Genomic DNA, 18703 nt, shown 5'->3' on the forward strand with positions numbered 1-18703 from the left:
ATAAAGGCACATTGCAATATGTAATGTCATGACTACGAGAAATAAATTCACATTGCGAGATATAACGTCATGATTACGAGAAATAGTTTTACGGGTCTTTGTAAGAGAATGTTTGGCCTGAGTGAAACAACATTCAGGCTCATCTAGACTGAGCTGGACTGTGTTGGGTTATAAATAGAGCGGTAGTGATGTCAGTTCATCCCTGTACACAAACACCCCCTTAAAGGTGTCTTTAAGTTTCTATTTTGGTTTATGCTGGTGTGAATTTGTCTTTTTCCCATCAGCTTTGAAACTGCTCATTTAACCATCTATCATTGTTTCACACTATTTGTGGAAAGAACAAATGATGTATGCGTGTGTAATTATCCGGTGAAGGGAAATGTCAGTCTAGCAGACTTTACCAGCTGCCACATGACAGGGCCTCGGCCAACCCTCACAGTCTGTAAATATACACTCGCTGTGAGGGGCGTATGCAAATAATGCTCTGCATAGCTACTCTCCTTAATGTAGTCATTTTCTTTTCCTTCTCTTTCAGAAAAGCCAGAGCTGGTACAACGTAAGTCATGCTTTCTATTAATAATGTGTGTGTTTTTGTGTGTGTGTGTGTGTGTGTGTGTGTATCAATGGTTGTGTGTCCACCTACCATGAAATATAAACAGTTATCAATTTCACCATACAGTGCATTCTTTGTGTTACTGTGACATGACATGTCTTGGGCAAGGGAACAGGATAATTTAATTAAATGTAATAATTAAATCTAATTTTCACTTAATATTTAACATAATATTTCATATTTCATCATTTTTATATAAAAAAATAGAAATTAATTTAGTTATTGTTTATAATGTTTGGATTTTTAAGTATATAATTACTTGTGTATTTGTGTGTCAGATGTGAACATTGACGTGTTCGATCATCAAACAGTAGAATTCTTCTGTTCCTTTACTGTAATGATTTACAGATGTGTTGCTCTTTCCTCTGGCATTCATTGGTTTGGCTGCAAATATTATCTGACTCACGATCTTGTTATCAATTTCCTCATATTTCATGACCGATAACAACCATCCGCTTTCTTCACATTGTTGTGTATCACATAGTGTCAGAATTTGAATGATTCTAAAATGTCAAGTTTAAAATTCAGTGTTATCTTACATGGTTTGGCATAGAAAATTCTCTAAAAGAATTTCATATTCCCATTAAAATGACATATTTAAATATGAATATATTCTGAGGTGCATACACAGCCACAAGACAGCATAGATTTACACTTTCTTTCAATCACTTTTCATTCCACAATATCTCCTTCAATCTTTGCTTTCTTTTTCTGTTTTTTTTTTTTTTTGTCTGCCCCTCTCTTTCTCTTTAGCATGAGAGACAGCACATTCTCAGAGTAAGCATGGTTTTACTCTCCACGTTCTGTTCCCTCTCACACCAGCCTTCCCCAAACGTTCAGTATGAGGACTGAAACGAGTCTCGAAGGCTTCTGTCGTTCTAATGATGGCTTTGGCATGTGTGTGATCATCTAATGATCTAATCGTTGCACCTTCCTTGATTAACTTTACTAAACCGAATGCAAAAACAGGATGCATGGCATTAATAACTCTTTGTGAAAAAGAAGTACACTTTTTTTTTTTAATATTACTGAAATAATATACGTAAAAGAATATGTATAAGTGAGAACAGAATGTGATGTTTTAAGACAGTTAATTGTATGTTATTCACAATTAAATGTTCTACTATTTAAACTGATATTTAATACAATTAGTTGAACTTAAGAGTGCTTTTTGACACACTTAAGTAGGACTTCAGTAGATCTTTATGTAATTTCATTATTACTTCTAATGACTTTGAAATATGGTTAAAGTGTCACTGCTTAATGTACTGGCAAACATTTATTTCTACAATAATATATACTTAAATGTCATTTCTATTGAAAAACATATGTCACATATTTAAAATATTTGTAATTTAGTACTTTTAAAATATAGCAACTTTAAATGTAATATCAAATAATGCACTACAGTTAAAATGATCAAGTTCGTCACATGTGCTTTATTATGCTAATCAACACAATAAAATAAGCATACTTCTTTAAATCTTTTAATCTGATTAATTATTAAAAAGTGCACTTTTAAAAACTAAACTTAAGTGCTTAAGTGTTAAAAACAGCGGTCATGAAATGGAAAAAGTTTTAAATACACTTTTATTTTATTAATCTTATATTAAGTACAATTTTTTTAAAAGTGTAGTTAAGATTTGAAAAACACTACAAGTGTGCATTCATTACAATTAAGCACACTTCTTTTTCACAAGGGCCTGCATGGAGGCAGCATTGAAGAGTCACAGTAATTAGACTTTGCATTTCTGATGTACGCTGTCTGTGGAGTGTATGAGTCTGTCTGTGTGTGTTTGTATGGGCAGTGATGATCTCCCATGGCCCTGAGAGCTCTGTGATTACATCTCAACCGTCATCATGTGAGTTCTGAGCCCGACGGACCACCGGAGTGAATGTCGGCTGCTGTACTGTGTTGCAGTTAGGCTCCGGGATGTTTGGTTTACGAGAGAGTGCTGATTATTAACAGCATCTGACTCTTTATAGGAGCAAAGCTTGTATGAATTAGCTTATTTTAAGGTAGCAATTTCACAACACATTTAATAATTAATTATATTCATATAGCGCTTTTCTGGGTACTCAAAGCGCTTTACATAGAAGGAGGGGAATCTCCTCAACCACCACCAATGTGCAGCATCCACCTGGATGAACGCCCACCACACACCAGCTTATTGGTGGAGAGGAGACAGAGTGATGAAGCCAATCAGTGTATGGGGATGATTAGGAGGCCATGATGGTCAGAAGCCAATGGGGAAATTTGGCCAGGATGCCGGAGTTACACCCCTACTCTTTTTCGAAGGACATCCTGGGATTTTTAATGACCAAAGAGAGTCAGGACCTCGGTTTAACGTCTCATCCGAAGGACGGTGCTTTTTACAGTATAGTGTCCCCGTCACTACACTGGGGCATTAGGACCCTCACAGACTGCAGGGTGAGCACCCCCTGCTGGCCTCACTAACACCTCATCCATTTACATTACATTTACATTTATTCATTTAGCTGACGCTTTTATCCAAAGCGACTTACAATTGCTATATATGTCAGAGGTCGCACGCCTCTGGAGCAACTAGGGGTTAAGTGTCTTGCTCAGGGACACATTGGTGTCTCACAGTGGATTCGAACCCGGGTCTCTCACACCAAAGGCATGTGTCTTATCCACTGTGCCATCATCCAACAGCAACCTAGTTTTCCCAGGAGGTCTCCCATCCAGGTACTGACCAGGCTCAACCCTGCTTAGCTTCTGTGGGCTGCAGGGTGATAAGGCTGCTACCATTTGTTCTTGTTAGTTTCGGGGTAAAATTAGAAAATTAATAAACAAAGAGTAGGAATAGGAAGAGACCCAGAGCAGATATGTCACACAAAGGCCTGCACTGTCTTCTCATTTTACCGCTGTTATCAGCACACATTTTTGCTACATCCTTGTCATCTAAATTATTCAATGTTTTCTACAGCTTTTGGGTTAAGTTTAAACAGTTTGGTTACCAACATTTAAAATTTCTTTGGTAACACTTTAGAATAGGGAACACTTATTCACTATTAACTATGACTTTTCCCTCAATAAATTCCTAATTGGCTGCTTATTAATAGTTAGTAAGGTAGTTGTTAAGTTTAGGTATTGGATAGGATTAGGGATGTAGAATAAGGTCATGCAGAATAAGGCATTAATATGCGCTTAATTAGTACTAATAAATGGCTAATATTGTAGAAATATGCATGCTAATAAGCAACTAGTTAAGAGACCCTAAAATAAAGTGTTACCATTTCTTCTTTTATGAAAAACTTTGGGTTGATGTCTATTTTGGTTTAAACCCCAATGGAAGTTAATTCAAAGTTGGGCAAGTCTCATCAGTGTACTAAACCAATACAAGGTTCTTAGTCTAAATGGCATATGCTAAAATAATTTTAATTTTACATTTTTCAAAAATGTTTTTAACTAACCTTTTAGTAACTGCAAAACCAGTCAGAGTATATACTTTCACTGGACACTCAATTAATGAAAAATTCTTGTGAACTGAAGTACTTTTTATTATGATAATTATTAACAAACATCAATACTGGTGTTTTTATGACTTTAGATATATACAGTAGATGACACATACAGAATTTAACATTCCAGCTTTAGTGTATTTTAGTTCACCAAAAATTCATAATTTATTCACCTAACATCGTTCCAAATCTATATTGCTTTCTTTCTTTTGTAAAACATAAAATAATGTATATTTAGAAATGTCTTCATTTTTTGGTCCATACACTGCAAGTCAAAACTGTTTGGTTATCAAGATTCTTCAAAATATCTTCTTCTGTGTTCAGCAGAAGAAAGAAACTCATACATATTTGGAACGACATGAGGGTGAGTAAATTATGACAGAACTTAATTTTTTGGGTGAACTACACTCTAAACAAAATGGTGCTATATAGCACTAAAAGTGGTTCTTTGATCGTAATCATAGGGGAACCACTTTTGGTGCTGTATAGCACCAAATCTTGGTGCTTCAGTGGTTCTTCAGCGGTTCTTCACCGGTTCTTTGGCATGAATGAGGGGCTATATAGCACCTCTACCATATACAGAACCTGTTAAGCTCCTGTATGGTTCTTCAGCAGTTCTTCAGTGATTCTTTGGGGGTGATTAAGGTGCTATATAGCACCACTGCCGTACAAAGAACCTGTTAAGTCCCTTTAAAGGTTCTTTACGAGCCAAAGAACCACTGTTGGTGCTGTTTAGCACCATTTTTGTTGAAGAAATACAATGCAATATGGCACCTCTTATGGTTCTACATAGCACCATTTGACAAAGGTGCTGTATAGCACCTTTAAAGATATGGTGCTATATAGCACCAAAAGTGGTTGCCCTATGATTACGAGCCATGAACAACTTTTAGTGCTATATAGCACCATTTTTTTTTTTTTGAGTGTATCCCTTTAAGGTGGACTTCTGGCCAAATAAAAAAACAATGTGAGTTACGAGAGACTAACCTCAACATATCGCACCCCAAAAGTTCATGTATATTTCGCACACTAGACATTGTCTCACATGCCACTGTGACATTAGAAAACAAAGGGATCCCCTGATAACATTATTGGAGTCGTCACACCCACTCCTGGTTCCAGCCACCGGCGTCTCTCATTATTTACTCTTTTAGTTAATAAGTAACTGACTTTACATACTCATCAGCTGGAGTAAACACACTCACACACATCCAGCTCTACATAAATCAGCAGGACAGATGAGCTGTTGTTGAGGTTTCTGCTGGTCTGGATCTGCTCTGGAATGTTCCTGAGTATCTGCTTCTCCATTGAGTGCAACTTTCCATTCGCCTTTATGGATATTTATGCATAAGCGCTGAAGAGAGGATACTTTTGGGACAGAGTTGTCGCTTGCACAAGTAGAATTCCATTCTTAGCATTATGACTGCTGCAGATCATGTGTCAGTCTTTGTTCTTGGTTATCTTTAGGCACAAATAAGAGGGAGCGAGTGAATATAGTTTGGGGTTGAGAGATTCTACATTGGAAAGCGTAAATCATCAAAATGAGGACCTAAGAACCCAAGGATTTGGCGCAGAGTGTTTTCGGGTGGTCTTTATTTGTCGCCGTGGTCCGTTTCACACCTGTAGAGGATCTTTCTTCTCTCAAGTCTGACAAGAGCAGCTGCTGAATGCAGAAAACAAGAAAAACTCTAGGAATAAGAAGAAGTGTCTCTGATGGACTGAACTCCAAGAAGAACAATCTCTGAAAGCCAACAAGCAACCAGAGATATTAGTGGCCATTGCATACTAAGGTAACAATTAATAATCACATGCGGAAGTAACTTTCTGTTCCTTCTTCATCGACTCTCCAGTCACGCTCTTTAGATGCTCTTTATTCGTCATTCACGCCTGCAGAAGACTATCTTTCTTCTCTGAAATCTGACCAGAACAGCTGCTAAATGCAAAAAAAACAAGCATAAACCCTGAGGATTAAGAATAATCACGTCTTCGATGGACTAAACTCCAAGAAGAATGATCTTTTAAAGCCACCAACCAACCTGTAATAGAGAAATTGGTTGCTATTGCAAGGTAACGATTAACTTGTGGAAGTAACTTACTGTTCCTTCTTCATCGACTGTAGTGTTCACAGTCTGAAGAAGCACACAGAATCAAGACGGACACACATACACACCCTTTCCCAGCACAAACGGTGGGAAACTGGAACAAACAGCAGCATAATAAAGTATCTGTCTGCAGAGGTTACTAAAGGCCACTTGTGTGTTTTGCACTGGAATCATGTGGCACTAGTCAGGAGAGCCCAGCACTCACACCCTGATAGAGGTCACACCCTGATAAACATCTGCGATAGCGTAGACGTACCTTTAAGGAGTGAGTGAACCAACAGACCCACCCCAATCAAAAATATCACCAGGATCCGGCAGTCTGAGCGAAGGGTCATTGGCTGTAGTAAGAGACATGCACAGAGACATGGATTCATCATTTGACTCTCAGGACGACTGGGAGACTCTTATGGAGCTGGAGGAGGCTTTGGCAGGCTGGTTAATTCAGGGTTCAGACTGGGACCACAACTGGCAGTGGGGCCTGCGGGAGGACCCGTACCAGGATGAGGACATACCTGCCGTGAGTCTGTATAAAGATTCAACGAAAGAGTATACGATTAGTTTAGGGTACACTAGTAGGCCAATGTTCAACAAAATGAATGCAAATTATATAAATATATAAAAAAACTAATGTTTATATATACAGTATACAGTGTTTGTCTGCATATACACATAGAATGTTTTACTTTTCAGATTTCACCTCAATTTTTATAGCTGTAATATAAATGTATTTTATATTTTATTCAATTTATTTACTCATTTTAATTTGGTTGGTTTGGTAAAATGTTGACACTGAAGTGTCTGAAGTGTATGTATGCAATTCTTAATTTACAATGCTTAAATACAATAATTTCACATTTTTAGGAATATAATATAATATTACATAAAGAGTATGTAGAAGTTGATGGATGGGTTGTGTGCATTGTGTAGATGATAAAACGAGGACATGATAAACCAAGGAATTATTATATTATATTAACTCATAAATGCTGTATAGTTCTAAAGGTATTTATGATCTTTTGTTGTTTATTTTTTCTATCTCACTTCCATGGCAACAGTGTAACACATTGAATTGTGTGTGTAAGGAACCGTTTTACACGGCTGATCTTAAGACACCTCGAGATTCAAGTTGAAGTGACTGTCCTGTCTTTTCTCAGAGCATTTGTCTTTAAAGGCTGTTTATGCACCACTGATGCCAGGTTAACATTCACTCATTAGCAGGAGTGAAGCATGCGTTTGTGAATGAGAAACAGTGTGACTCTACAGTGGGAATGAACTCACTGTGGTTCATCTCGCGCTGCTGCATGGCAGAACTCAAGCAGCATTTGACTGATGATCAGCTGTGAGAGGGGAAATGCTCTTAAAGTACACTCTTTCTGAGTGTGGATGGATGTGTGAGTATGCATGTGTATTCCTCATCTACTGATTTGTGTGTTTTGTAGGTCCTCAGTCCCACATATAAGCAGCGTAATGAAGACTTCAGGAAGCTGTTCAAGCAGTTGCCGGACACAGAGCGCCTCATTGTGGGTAAGAGCTCTCATATAATAAGCTCTTTGTTTATAGTAAGTAAACTACTGTAAATTAACTAACAAAATGTTTTAGTTTTATCTTAAGTGAAAGATCAACTTTAATATATTAAATTAAGCTGTAAAAACTCAAAAAATATATATATACACAACTTTAAATTTATACTTTATATTTATAATTTAAAAACTAATTATTATTCATTAACAAGTCAAATTATATTTATAGTTAAACTATGTTTAATAGTTCATTTAAAATTGCATTACATGCTTAAACAGTTTAAAGGTACTTAATTGTATGTTATTTTCTCCTTCAACAAAATTATTCAATTGAATGATGTAACAGGAGGGACATCTTTTGACTTTGTCCTGTCATTGGCAGACTACTCATGTGCTCTCCAGCGGGACATTCTCCTGCAGGGCCGCCTCTACCTCTCTGAAAACTGGATCTGTTTTTACAGCAACATCTTTCGCTGGGAGACACTGGTATGATTTACTGTAACTCAGACTTTTGGAGCTACAGCCTCCAGAGAGATTGGAGAAGAGTTGAGTTTTTGTTGTTCCGTTTCATGCGTGTGCAGCTTACAGTTCGGCTGAAAGACATCTGCTCCATGACGAAAGAGAAAACCGCGCGTCTGATTCCCAATGCCATACAGGTGTGCACAGACACTGATAAGGTGAGAGTCTTTCAGATGCCACAGAACATTAACACAGAGGTTGTTTCTTGACGTTCATCTCCTGCTTCGCTCTTCCCTTCAGCACTTTTTCACATCGTTTGGTGCGAGAGACAGGACTTACATGATGATGTTCAGACTTTGGCAGAATGCACTGCTGGACAAGGTATGAGCACAGTTTATGAGTATGTACAGTACATAAAGTTTAAGTTAAGGCCAGTTCACACCAAGAAAGATAACTAGAAAATAGACAGGTTTGGACATGTTTATGCAAATGACTAACCTCAGGCACGCAGCCACTCATGTAGAATACGCCAAAACTCAATTATGAAACTTGGGTTAAAATTAGGTTAAAGGGATAGTTCACCCAAAACTGAAAATTTCATGTTTATCCTGCTTACCCCCAGGGCATCCAAGATGTAGGTGATTTTGTTGCTTCAGTAGAGCACAATGAAGATTTTTAACTTGAACTGTTGCAGTCTGTCAGTCATATAATGGTAGTCAATGGGACTCACAGCTTTGAGAGTAAAAAAAAACATACACACATAAAACCAAATCAAACCCTGCTGCTCGTGACGATACATTGAGGTCTAAAGACCAATCTGTCTGTGCAAGAAACTGAACAGTATTTGTATCAGTTTTTTTGCATGTATGCACAAAGGAGGACTTCTCACGACAAAATTCAGCTCGGCCTTCAGGATCAGCCTCTGATCCACCGCAATGTCCAACTGTCTTGAGCGCGTTCACACCACACGTGAGGCTGATCCTGAAGGCTGAAGCTGAATTTTGTCGTGAGAAGTTCTCCTTTGTGCATACATGCAAATAATCCATGCAATTATTAGTGAATTACTTGTGTACATTTTAAGCAATAATATATTATATATCTGATGTTATCTAAGCAAATATAATAAAGTGTCATATACTCTGTGTGCAGCCTCTCTGTCCTAAAGAGCTCTGGCACTTCGTACATCAGTGCTATGGAAATGAGCTGGGCCTCACTAGTGATGATGAAGACTATGTGCCGCCAGATGATGATTTCAACACCATGGGGTGAGTTACATGTGCATGCTCTCATAACTACTGTCCAAAACCCCAACATATTGAGATCTGGTGTATAACAGACGTGAAAGTTGCACAAATACAGCACCTAAGGGTCCACACTGTCTCTGCTCAGATACTGTGAGGAGATCCCAGCGGAGGAGAACGAGGTCAGTAATGATAACTCATCCAAGAGCAGCAGTGAGAACAAGCCAGACAACAGCTCTCCTCCATCACACAAGAGATCCATCACACACTCCATCACACCTCCCAGCAGCACTGATACGCCACTGTCTGTGAGTATATGCGCTCATGCACGCTTTCCGTATGGTCGTATTAAGAGACAGTGTTTAAAATAGTGCCCTGCGCTGGTGTCAGTTTGACATTGCAGCTGAGGAGTACACAGACTGCCTTCCTGATGGAGATCTGCTGACGCTTCCTCTGCTGGCTGAGGAGAGGAACAGCGAGCCGGGCAGTCCTCTGGATCCTGTGCCGCCACCTGCACTCGACTTCAACGACAATGAGGATATACCCACTGATCTCAGTGATTCCTCAGAGACAGACGATGAAGGTTTAAAAAATAAAACTCTTCTCATTTCATTTTTGAAATGACATTTGAAACTTTATCTTGCTTGCACTTCTTTTGGAATTGCCTCCCATCTATCTATCTATCTATCTATCTATCTATCTATCTATCTATCTATCTATCTATCTATCTATCTATCTATCTATCTATCTATCTATCTATCTATCTATCGATCTGTCTGTCTGTCTGTCTGTCTGTCTGTCTGTCTGTCTGTCTGTCTGTCTATCTATCTATCTATCTATCGTCTAATATTTCATTTGATTAACCAGATGAAAATATCCACATCCTGCTTTTTTAATCAAAAAAGGAAAAACAATCATTATTTTTATATAATTAAAATATTATATTTATATAAAAATATAATTTCAATACTTGTTTATTTATTTTAATTATATTATATAAAATAAATAAATATTACAATATGAAGTGCACACTTTCAAATTATATACTCTATATTTAAAATTTAAATAAAATAATGAAAAATACATTTTAAATATTTAATTAATATATATATATACATCACAAGTGTTATACCTTACTACATTGTACAAACCTTACTACATACATATTCAAGATTCAAGAGTTTTTATTTGTCACATACACAATTATACAGGGTATAACCAGCAGTGAAATGTAGGTACATATTCTGCCTTATTCTAAACATATTCTGCCTTATTCTGAAAATGTCATTTGAATAGTGAACAGTGTGAGATCCCAATATTTGAGTAGTGTTGTGCAGTTCATCTTTATTTTTGAATGTTTATTCAGATGATGAGGTTCAAGCCTTTCACGAGGATCTGAACGGCCGTCAGTACATTAACGAGGTGTATAAATTCAGTGTTGATAAGCTGTACACCATCCTCTTCACCAAGTCCCAGTTCATGACAGACTTCATGGAGCAGAGGAGATTTACAGGTCAGAAAACATCCCTTTGTCTTTGAACTGACTGAACTTTTAGATGGTCTAAAAGAAACCCTAATAGAGCGATAAAGACCATGAAGAGCATTATACAGCTGTTTAACAAATAATTCAATATTTGAATGTTTAAATTATTTTATTTTATTATTTTAATTGTTATATGTATTATTTTATCTATGTCCAAAATTTAACTACACATCTAGAATACTTTAGATCAGTTTTGTTTATATCACTGAGATACTATTATAGTTTCTATGAATTTCTTTTCATTTTTTTTCATTTAAAGAAGTAATTTTGTTGTGTGATTTTATCATTTATATATGTACACATGGTTTTTATTCAGTTTTATTTGTTTATTTTTTACTCATTTTAGTACATAAAGTTAAAATAAAAAGAAACTGAGACAAAATAATTGAATGTGTGTGTGTGTATATATATATATATATATATATATATATATATATAATTTTATTTCAGTTAACATAGTTTTTTCCCCCATCATTTAACGAACATTTTTTATGGTTTTAGTTAACTATAATAGCTCTGCTTCTGATATGCTTGCTTTGGTTCTGCACATCTTTTCACAGATGTGGTGTATCATCCTTGGAAGAAGGAAGATGCTGGAAATCAGACCAGGGCCATCATGTACACAATTTCCCTGACCAACCCACTGGCTCCTAAAACAGCTACAGTTACAGAGACTCAGGTGAGAGGTTAATCTGGACTGGACTTCTCCTCAGTACTGTTTTTTGTGTGTGTGTTTTAATATTAATATTTCCAATGCAACTCTCTGAACTAGACTCTGTATAAGGCCAGCCAGGAGAGTGAGTGCTACATCATCGATGCGGAAGTCATCACTCATGACGTGCCGTACCATGACTACTTCTACACCATAAACCGCTACATGCTGACACGCGTGGCCAAGAACAAGTCTAGGCTGAGGTACGGATGAACAAGCCATTCATTTTTTTATGGTCAAAACCAAACAGAGAGAGGCAGGTGTGACTGACAATAATGTGATTTATTCTGCCGTCAGGGTTTCTGCAGAGTTGAGGTACAGGAAACAGCCATGGGGGCTGGTGAAGGGCTTCATTGAGAAGAACTTCTGGAGTGGGCTAGATGAGAACTTCAAAAGCCTCGGTAAGACACAGTTTCCCAACCGCCCAAAACCACCTTGAGCCCCAACCTCAACTTTCTTTAGCCCCATTCCCAACCATCTAAAGATCCATCCACAACAGTATTGAGCTTCACCTACAATAATATTAAGCCCCACCCACAACAATAAGCACCACCCAAAATAAAATAAAAACCACAACAACATTGAGCTCCGTCCACAATAAGATTCCCACCCACAACCATCTTGAGCACTGCCCACAACTTTCTTCCACTTCACATTTTCCAGCAATCACTCCAACCACAACAACATTGAGCCCCACCCATACCAATATCAAACCCATTCACAATACCAAGCTGCAAGCACAATATTAAACTCCACCCTCAGTATTGAGCTCCACCCACAACATTATCAAGTCCCACTCTCAACAATATTGAGCTCCACACAACATTAAGCCCCACCTACAACAAAATATAACTCCGCCCATAACAATATAAAATCCCGTCTACAGTATTGAGCTGTAAGCACAATATTAAACTCTACCCTCAGTATTGAGCTCCAATTACAATATTACCAGGTCCCACTCAACAATATTGAGCTCCACACACAACATTAACCCCCACCTACAACAAAATTGAAATTGCCCACATCAATATCAAGTCACACCCTCAACAGTATTGCTCTCCGCCCACGACAACATTGAGCTCCACTCACAACATTATCAAGTCCCACCCACACCAATATCAAGCCACAACATCGACCCTCCACAAAATAACATTGTAGTCCCCCCCAGAACACTATTGGGCCCCACCCACAACTTTCTTCCACTTCACTCCACATCTTACATTAAAGTTACTCCTTCCGTTGTGCAGAATATTTTCTTACCACTAAATAGTAATACCAGAATAAATAAGTATTTAGTACCAGTAAATAAGTATTGCTGTTTTGTCAGAACTGGAGTTAGGAAAGATGGAGGACGCTCTAATGGAAAGCCACAGACTGTCTCCTAAAGCTAAAGCAGTCAAGAACTCCACCCTAAGGCGGAGAAAAAGACCCCCTGCCCACCTGCGCACAGCCCATCTAGATGAGACCCTCAGTCCTGTGACCACACCAACAGACGAGGTCATCCACCGCATCAAACATGTGGCAGGTGAGTTCATGCACATCCAAATATTATCAAACTCAAAAGATATTAGGTTTAAATGTATATGACTGGTTGCAATTTCATGTACTCCACCCACAGGTTCAACTCAGACAAGACACATTCCTGAGCACTCGCCAGGAGGCGGGATTTTCTGCAACCTCTCTAAACCACTACTCATCATCAGCTTTGTGTGAGTAGTGCGATATTGTCTATGCTCTATTAATTTATACTGATTAAGTTTTGTTTACTTTTTATATGTGTTATATAAATATGACTTAGTGAAATTTTTCTTTTCTTTTTTTGACTTTGCCTCTTGTGGTTGGCCCTAGGATCTGTATAAGGTACATTCCTTTACTGATGTCAAATATATATATCTATTCAGAAAATCCCATCTCTATACTGCCATCTAGGACATTTTTCTGAGGGCCCCTCTATCAGTCTTATGCTGCGCTTCATTCAATGCAACAAGCCTGAATTTCCAAATGAATACATGAATAAAGTCTGTTTCTGTGGACGATAGTGGGAATATCACATATTTGACTTTGACTGGAATGCAGCAAAAGTGTCTGTCTGTGGCACATATCCTAGACTTCCTCATCTAACATGCGATCACATTCACTCTACTCATCACAAGTGCAGCGTTTGTAATTGTTTTTCTTCACTGAATGTGTCCACGTGCTCTGTTTTCTTTAATGTGTCTGTTTGTTGTCTCTCTGCAGTCTGGTGCTACTGGTGTTTTTGAATGTGATGCTGTTCTACAAACTCTGGATGCTGGAGTATTCTGCACAAAGCCTCACCAGCTGGCAGGGCTTACGCCTACATGAAAGGTACAACACATACTACAACTGCTTCACACCTACAACAATATTAAGCCAAGACCCACCCACCAACGATGGTAACTCCACCCACAGCAGTATCAATCACGCCCAGAACAGTATTGAGCCACACCCACAAATGCGATCACTTTCCACAACACCAAGACCCACAACAATTATACTGACCTCCACCCAAAGCAATATAGAGCTCCACTGACAAAGCCAAGCCACATCCACTACAGTATTGAGCAATGCCTATAATTATGAGCTCCTCCCACAGCACCAAGACCCACCCACAATGGTAATGAGTAATATTGATACAGTATTATTAAATTCCACCTACAATAATACCAAGCCACACCCACAACAATATTGAGTCACGATAATTTAGTCACACAAGTCACACCCACAGTTGTGATCTCCTCACGAACACCAAGACAGCAATTAAGAGCTCCACCCACAATAGTATTGAGCTCCATCCACAATAAGATCCTGTTCCACTCACAACAATTTTTAGTCCTGCCCATTATGGGCTCCTCCCACAACTTCAAAACCCAATCACAATAATTTTGAGCTCCACCCACAGCAATCAAGCCCCACCCACAATCATTAAGAATCACACAAGTCACACATAAGTCACAGCAAGCTCCTCCCACAACATCCCAAGCACATGTTTGGACTGCACTCTACCCTACTGATTTTGAAATTTATTATAAGTGTCCATATAAATTCCTAAACTCACTTGACTGTGTAGATCAGTGGTTCTCAAACCTGTCCTGGGGACCCCCAGCCACCACACATTTTGTATGTCTCTCTCATAGGCCCCACCCATTTCAAGTCTTGCAGTCTCTACTAATGAGCTGATGAGTTGAATCAGGTGTGTTAAATGAGGGATACATACAAAATATGCTGTGGTTGGGGGTCCCCAGGACAGGTTTGAGAACCACTGGTGTAGATCACTGAGTAGTGGTGTTTTTGTTACCGTGCGTTTCAGCAGTAAACTGCCGCAGACACAGATGGAATGGGCACAGCTCCTGGAGTCCCAGCAGCGCTACCACGATGCCGAGCTGCAGAAATGGAAAGAGATCATTAAATCTTCAGTACTGTTATTGGATCAGGTATATAATATGTCTGCACGTACACGCTGAAGTGAGTTGATTGAACTTGATTGTAAAATGACCGCATCTGTGTCTTCACATAGATGAAGGATTCCTTACTGAGCCTACAGAAAGGTGTGGGTCTACGAGATTACAACTCGGACTCGGACGAGAAGAGGAGTCGATATTACTGACACTTACCCTCCAGGCCACCAGGGCGTGCTGTGCAATGTAAAGCCACTTATGAGAACAAAAGGCAAAAAACAAAGGGCCCAATTGTACATGTATGACTATGCATACTAAACAAAAGAGACACTTGATAGAGACCAGAAGAAGAAGAGATGGACCAGAAACTGCCATCGGCCAATACAAGTGGACAGCAAGCCCACAGGAAGTGGGGCCATATCTGTCCCATGGAATTGTGGGATGGCTAGAGTCCAAATGGGCTCATCACTGTTCCAGCTTTCTTTCAGGTTTTCTTTCAGAGGATGTTGCAGAGGAACGTAACGGACCTGAGGAAGAAAATTAAGAGCATGCTTTTTATTTTTTTTAGCCCTCCTTTCTTTTGAAGTGTTTTATTGGTACAAAGAATGAGGGAAATTATCCTTTAGCTTGGTTTTGACCTGTAACAGCAAAGCTGCCCTGTCCCTTTTCCCGTTTGTGGGAGTTTTGCACAGAAAGCATTATGAAATCCAGTTGACTCGTGCTCTAGTATCAAGGCTGGTTTCCTTGATAATTCTGCGTTAGAAAGTGTAACTAGTTTCCACAAAAGGGCCACTTGCGCTAAAAACAGAGACCTTCCATTTCTGTGAAGCGTTAACCATTATGCTAAAGAGTTTTTGCACCAGAGAAAGACTGAAAAGGGACACCGCAGCCAGGAAGATGGATAAACATTGTTAGTTTTTGATTACTAAACTGTGATATCTCCAGATTTATTTGAAGATGTAGGAAAATATATGAATATGTTTGAAATACATACTTTATTCAAGATTTAATATATATTTCAATATATATATATAGAGGTCATTGCAGATATTTATTGTTAATTTATGTACATAGAACACTTATCAAAGCTCTAGAAGGAAAGAGTTTATAATTATTAAACTGCGTTTTATTCAGTGACACGCACAAGCACGTTTGAGATGTGTCCATGTGAGCGCGTGTGTATGTCGTAAGTTGATCTGTGTCTATTTTGGTGAATGTAAGCGTGTTCGTGTGACATTTTAAATCATTCCACTTGTACGTCTTGTGTCTTCCTCCCGGCACATGAAGCCAAACTGCCTTTTTCTTGCCCAGCAGCTCAGTCCACTGGGCATCTGTTTACACATCCGCCTGGCTTCAGAAACCGAGCGGTCAGAAAATGACCATCTAGCTCGGCCCGAACCCACACACGCATGCTTTCTCTGCTGTGGCACCATTCCTGTTTTTATTTAGCATGAGGTGAGAGTCTGGACGGGGAAGCACTGCAACGGCACTGGACTCACTTCATGTTTTAATTGAACCGATAGCCCATATTTTGCCATTTTTAAATCAGTCAAATAAAAGGAAAGTTATGTGAGGTGGTAATGACATTTTTTTTTTTTACAGAGCATAAGTGCTCTAACCTATAAACCAAATATAGTATTTATAGATGGTAGAATTTATTTATATATAACATAAAATGCAACAATTCCCTTTTTATGCAGACAGAGGACAATGTAAAAAAAATAAAAAATCATGTGAGACGACATGAAGAGAAGCGGCACTTTACGTCCAGCCATTGTAGGACAAAGTCTGATATATGAAATATATGTTTGCTGGCACATTGCTGGTAGAATATATGATAATATTCCAGCTACAAACCACATGGTATTGTATTGAATGTATGTTGTTTTGTTTTTTTTTCCCAGAAAGGAATCTGCTGTAAAGTAATTTGGTTTCTGGGTTGGATCTTTGAAATCCATCTTTAGTGTTGCTCTGTGCAGTGTTTGAAGCCTGCATTTTATTCCAGGATGCAGTTGAACTACTGAGACTTTAAGTTTGACAGTTTCTCCCACTGGTTTAATTCACTGTTAAAAAAACTTATCTCAGTTCCAAGACTTTTATTTTGGCATTAGAGTGCATCTGTATAGGTTGTTGGGTGTTTATTCTGCAATATGGATTTGATTTCTCTTTTTTCATTATGTGTGTTTTTAGAAAAGAAGAATTGCTCATGGTTTGGTATTTTAGAACTGAAAATGAAATCACTGTCACAATCATGTTCACTGTACTGTATGTGTGTAAGTGTGTGTGAATGCCACATGTGAAATTGTGTTTGAATTCTTTTTCTTTGTGGACCACCCATTTTATTCTGCTACACTTATACCGACTCCACCAGAGCAAAAAAATGATAATTAACCCTCAGCCTGTTTGTTTTGCTCATATGCAGTGACTTCTCGTGATGTATCTGACCAAAGATTTGAGTTTGCATTTTGCAACTGAGAAATGTCTTGCCGTTATTAGAGATTTGACTTTTGAGATTATGTTGAGCATTTGTGATCAAGTATTCAGACAAAAGACACACTGTTCTAAATTCTATTTCAAATTTGCATATCATACTCCATTCATTAGACTGTGCTATGGGGGTTTAGTGTCCACTGATGTCATTTCCACTGTAGCTGTGCTGTAGTTCCATGATCGAAAAGACAACTGTATCACAAATCAACTGTTTTATTTTCTTGAAAGTGTACTGATTGATTTCTGTTGATGTCCATTTATGGCATCCCATAACTTGGTGTAGCAGTGACTTACTGTATTTTTTCTTCTTCTTTTTAGAGCTGTTTTTATCTCTAGACCAGGCTGATTTGTACATGTTTCCATATGCACTGTATGTATAAGACGATATGTGCAGTGTTCACTGAAATAGGAAGCAGAACTGTGCTGTGCACAGTTTTCCCTTTTTCCAACAAATTTGTCTAATCGAGACTCTGATTCAGTGGCTCTCTGATCTATGTGAAGTAGACAGATTACAAATAATAATAAGAATTAAAAAAAAAAACAACACTGTGAAAATACTTTGTGATTTTTATTTATTTATTTATTATTTTTTTTATATATATGAATGCTTTACCATGGATACCATCGAGAAATATTGCATTTGTTTCCTCAAGTTACAGTGATTCCGCAGGAAATTGCATTGTGCTTTTGGGAGTTTGCCTGTAGCGGAGTCGAAGCGTTTAACAACTCGTTAAAAAGAAATCTCAATATTTCCAATACAACAGAGAACAATCACGCTAAGGTGCACTATCATGTCTAACCACCAGATAGAGACATAACCCAGCTCTTTCATTGCGTAATGTCCAGATGCATAAATATATCTAGACGTAGCAAACATCCAGCTTGCATCAGCCTTGCGTTTTAAAACGATTAAATACAGATTGTTTTTGTTGAAATATCAATATTAGATTTATGCGGTGCATAGGCCTACTGAGAAAAACGCATTCACGTAAAAAAGGCGATAAATTCCTATAAAACATTTTTTTTATATTTCAAATATATATTTCAGTAATATATAATATTTCAAAAATAACGAGGTGGAAATAAATGACGGCTTCAATCGCGCTCCAGTTCCCTGCAAA

General features: G+C 38.1%; 1 protein-coding gene across 1 annotated transcript in view; it reads left to right on the forward strand.

Annotated features, from left to right (window-relative positions):
• The window catches only part of LOC306842598 (protein Aster-B-like), a 58749-nt gene extending 43341 nt beyond the window's left edge, over positions 1-15408 (forward strand). The window contains exons 4-20 of the mRNA XM_079373553.1: positions 536-556; positions 7641-7725; positions 8104-8207; positions 8303-8398; positions 8481-8561; positions 9330-9445; positions 9570-9729; positions 9812-10004; positions 10788-10934; positions 11525-11643; positions 11737-11879; positions 11974-12077; positions 13004-13201; positions 13295-13385; positions 13915-14022; positions 15008-15128; positions 15212-15408. Coding sequence (XP_079229679.1) covers positions 536-556; positions 7641-7725; positions 8104-8207; positions 8303-8398; positions 8481-8561; positions 9330-9445; positions 9570-9729; positions 9812-10004; positions 10788-10934; positions 11525-11643; positions 11737-11879; positions 11974-12077; positions 13004-13201; positions 13295-13385; positions 13915-14022; positions 15008-15128; positions 15212-15301 — 1977 coding nt within the window. The 3' untranslated portion in view covers positions 15302-15408. The remainder of the gene's footprint in view (positions 1-535; positions 557-7640; positions 7726-8103; positions 8208-8302; positions 8399-8480; positions 8562-9329; positions 9446-9569; positions 9730-9811; positions 10005-10787; positions 10935-11524; positions 11644-11736; positions 11880-11973; positions 12078-13003; positions 13202-13294; positions 13386-13914; positions 14023-15007; positions 15129-15211) is intronic.
• The last annotated feature ends 3295 nt before the right edge of the window (positions 15409-18703 follow it).

The sequence above is a fragment of the Barbus barbus genome, assembly GCF_936440315.1.
Source record: "Barbus barbus genome assembly, chromosome: 23".
Taxonomy (NCBI): Eukaryota; Metazoa; Chordata; class Actinopteri; order Cypriniformes; family Cyprinidae; genus Barbus; species Barbus barbus.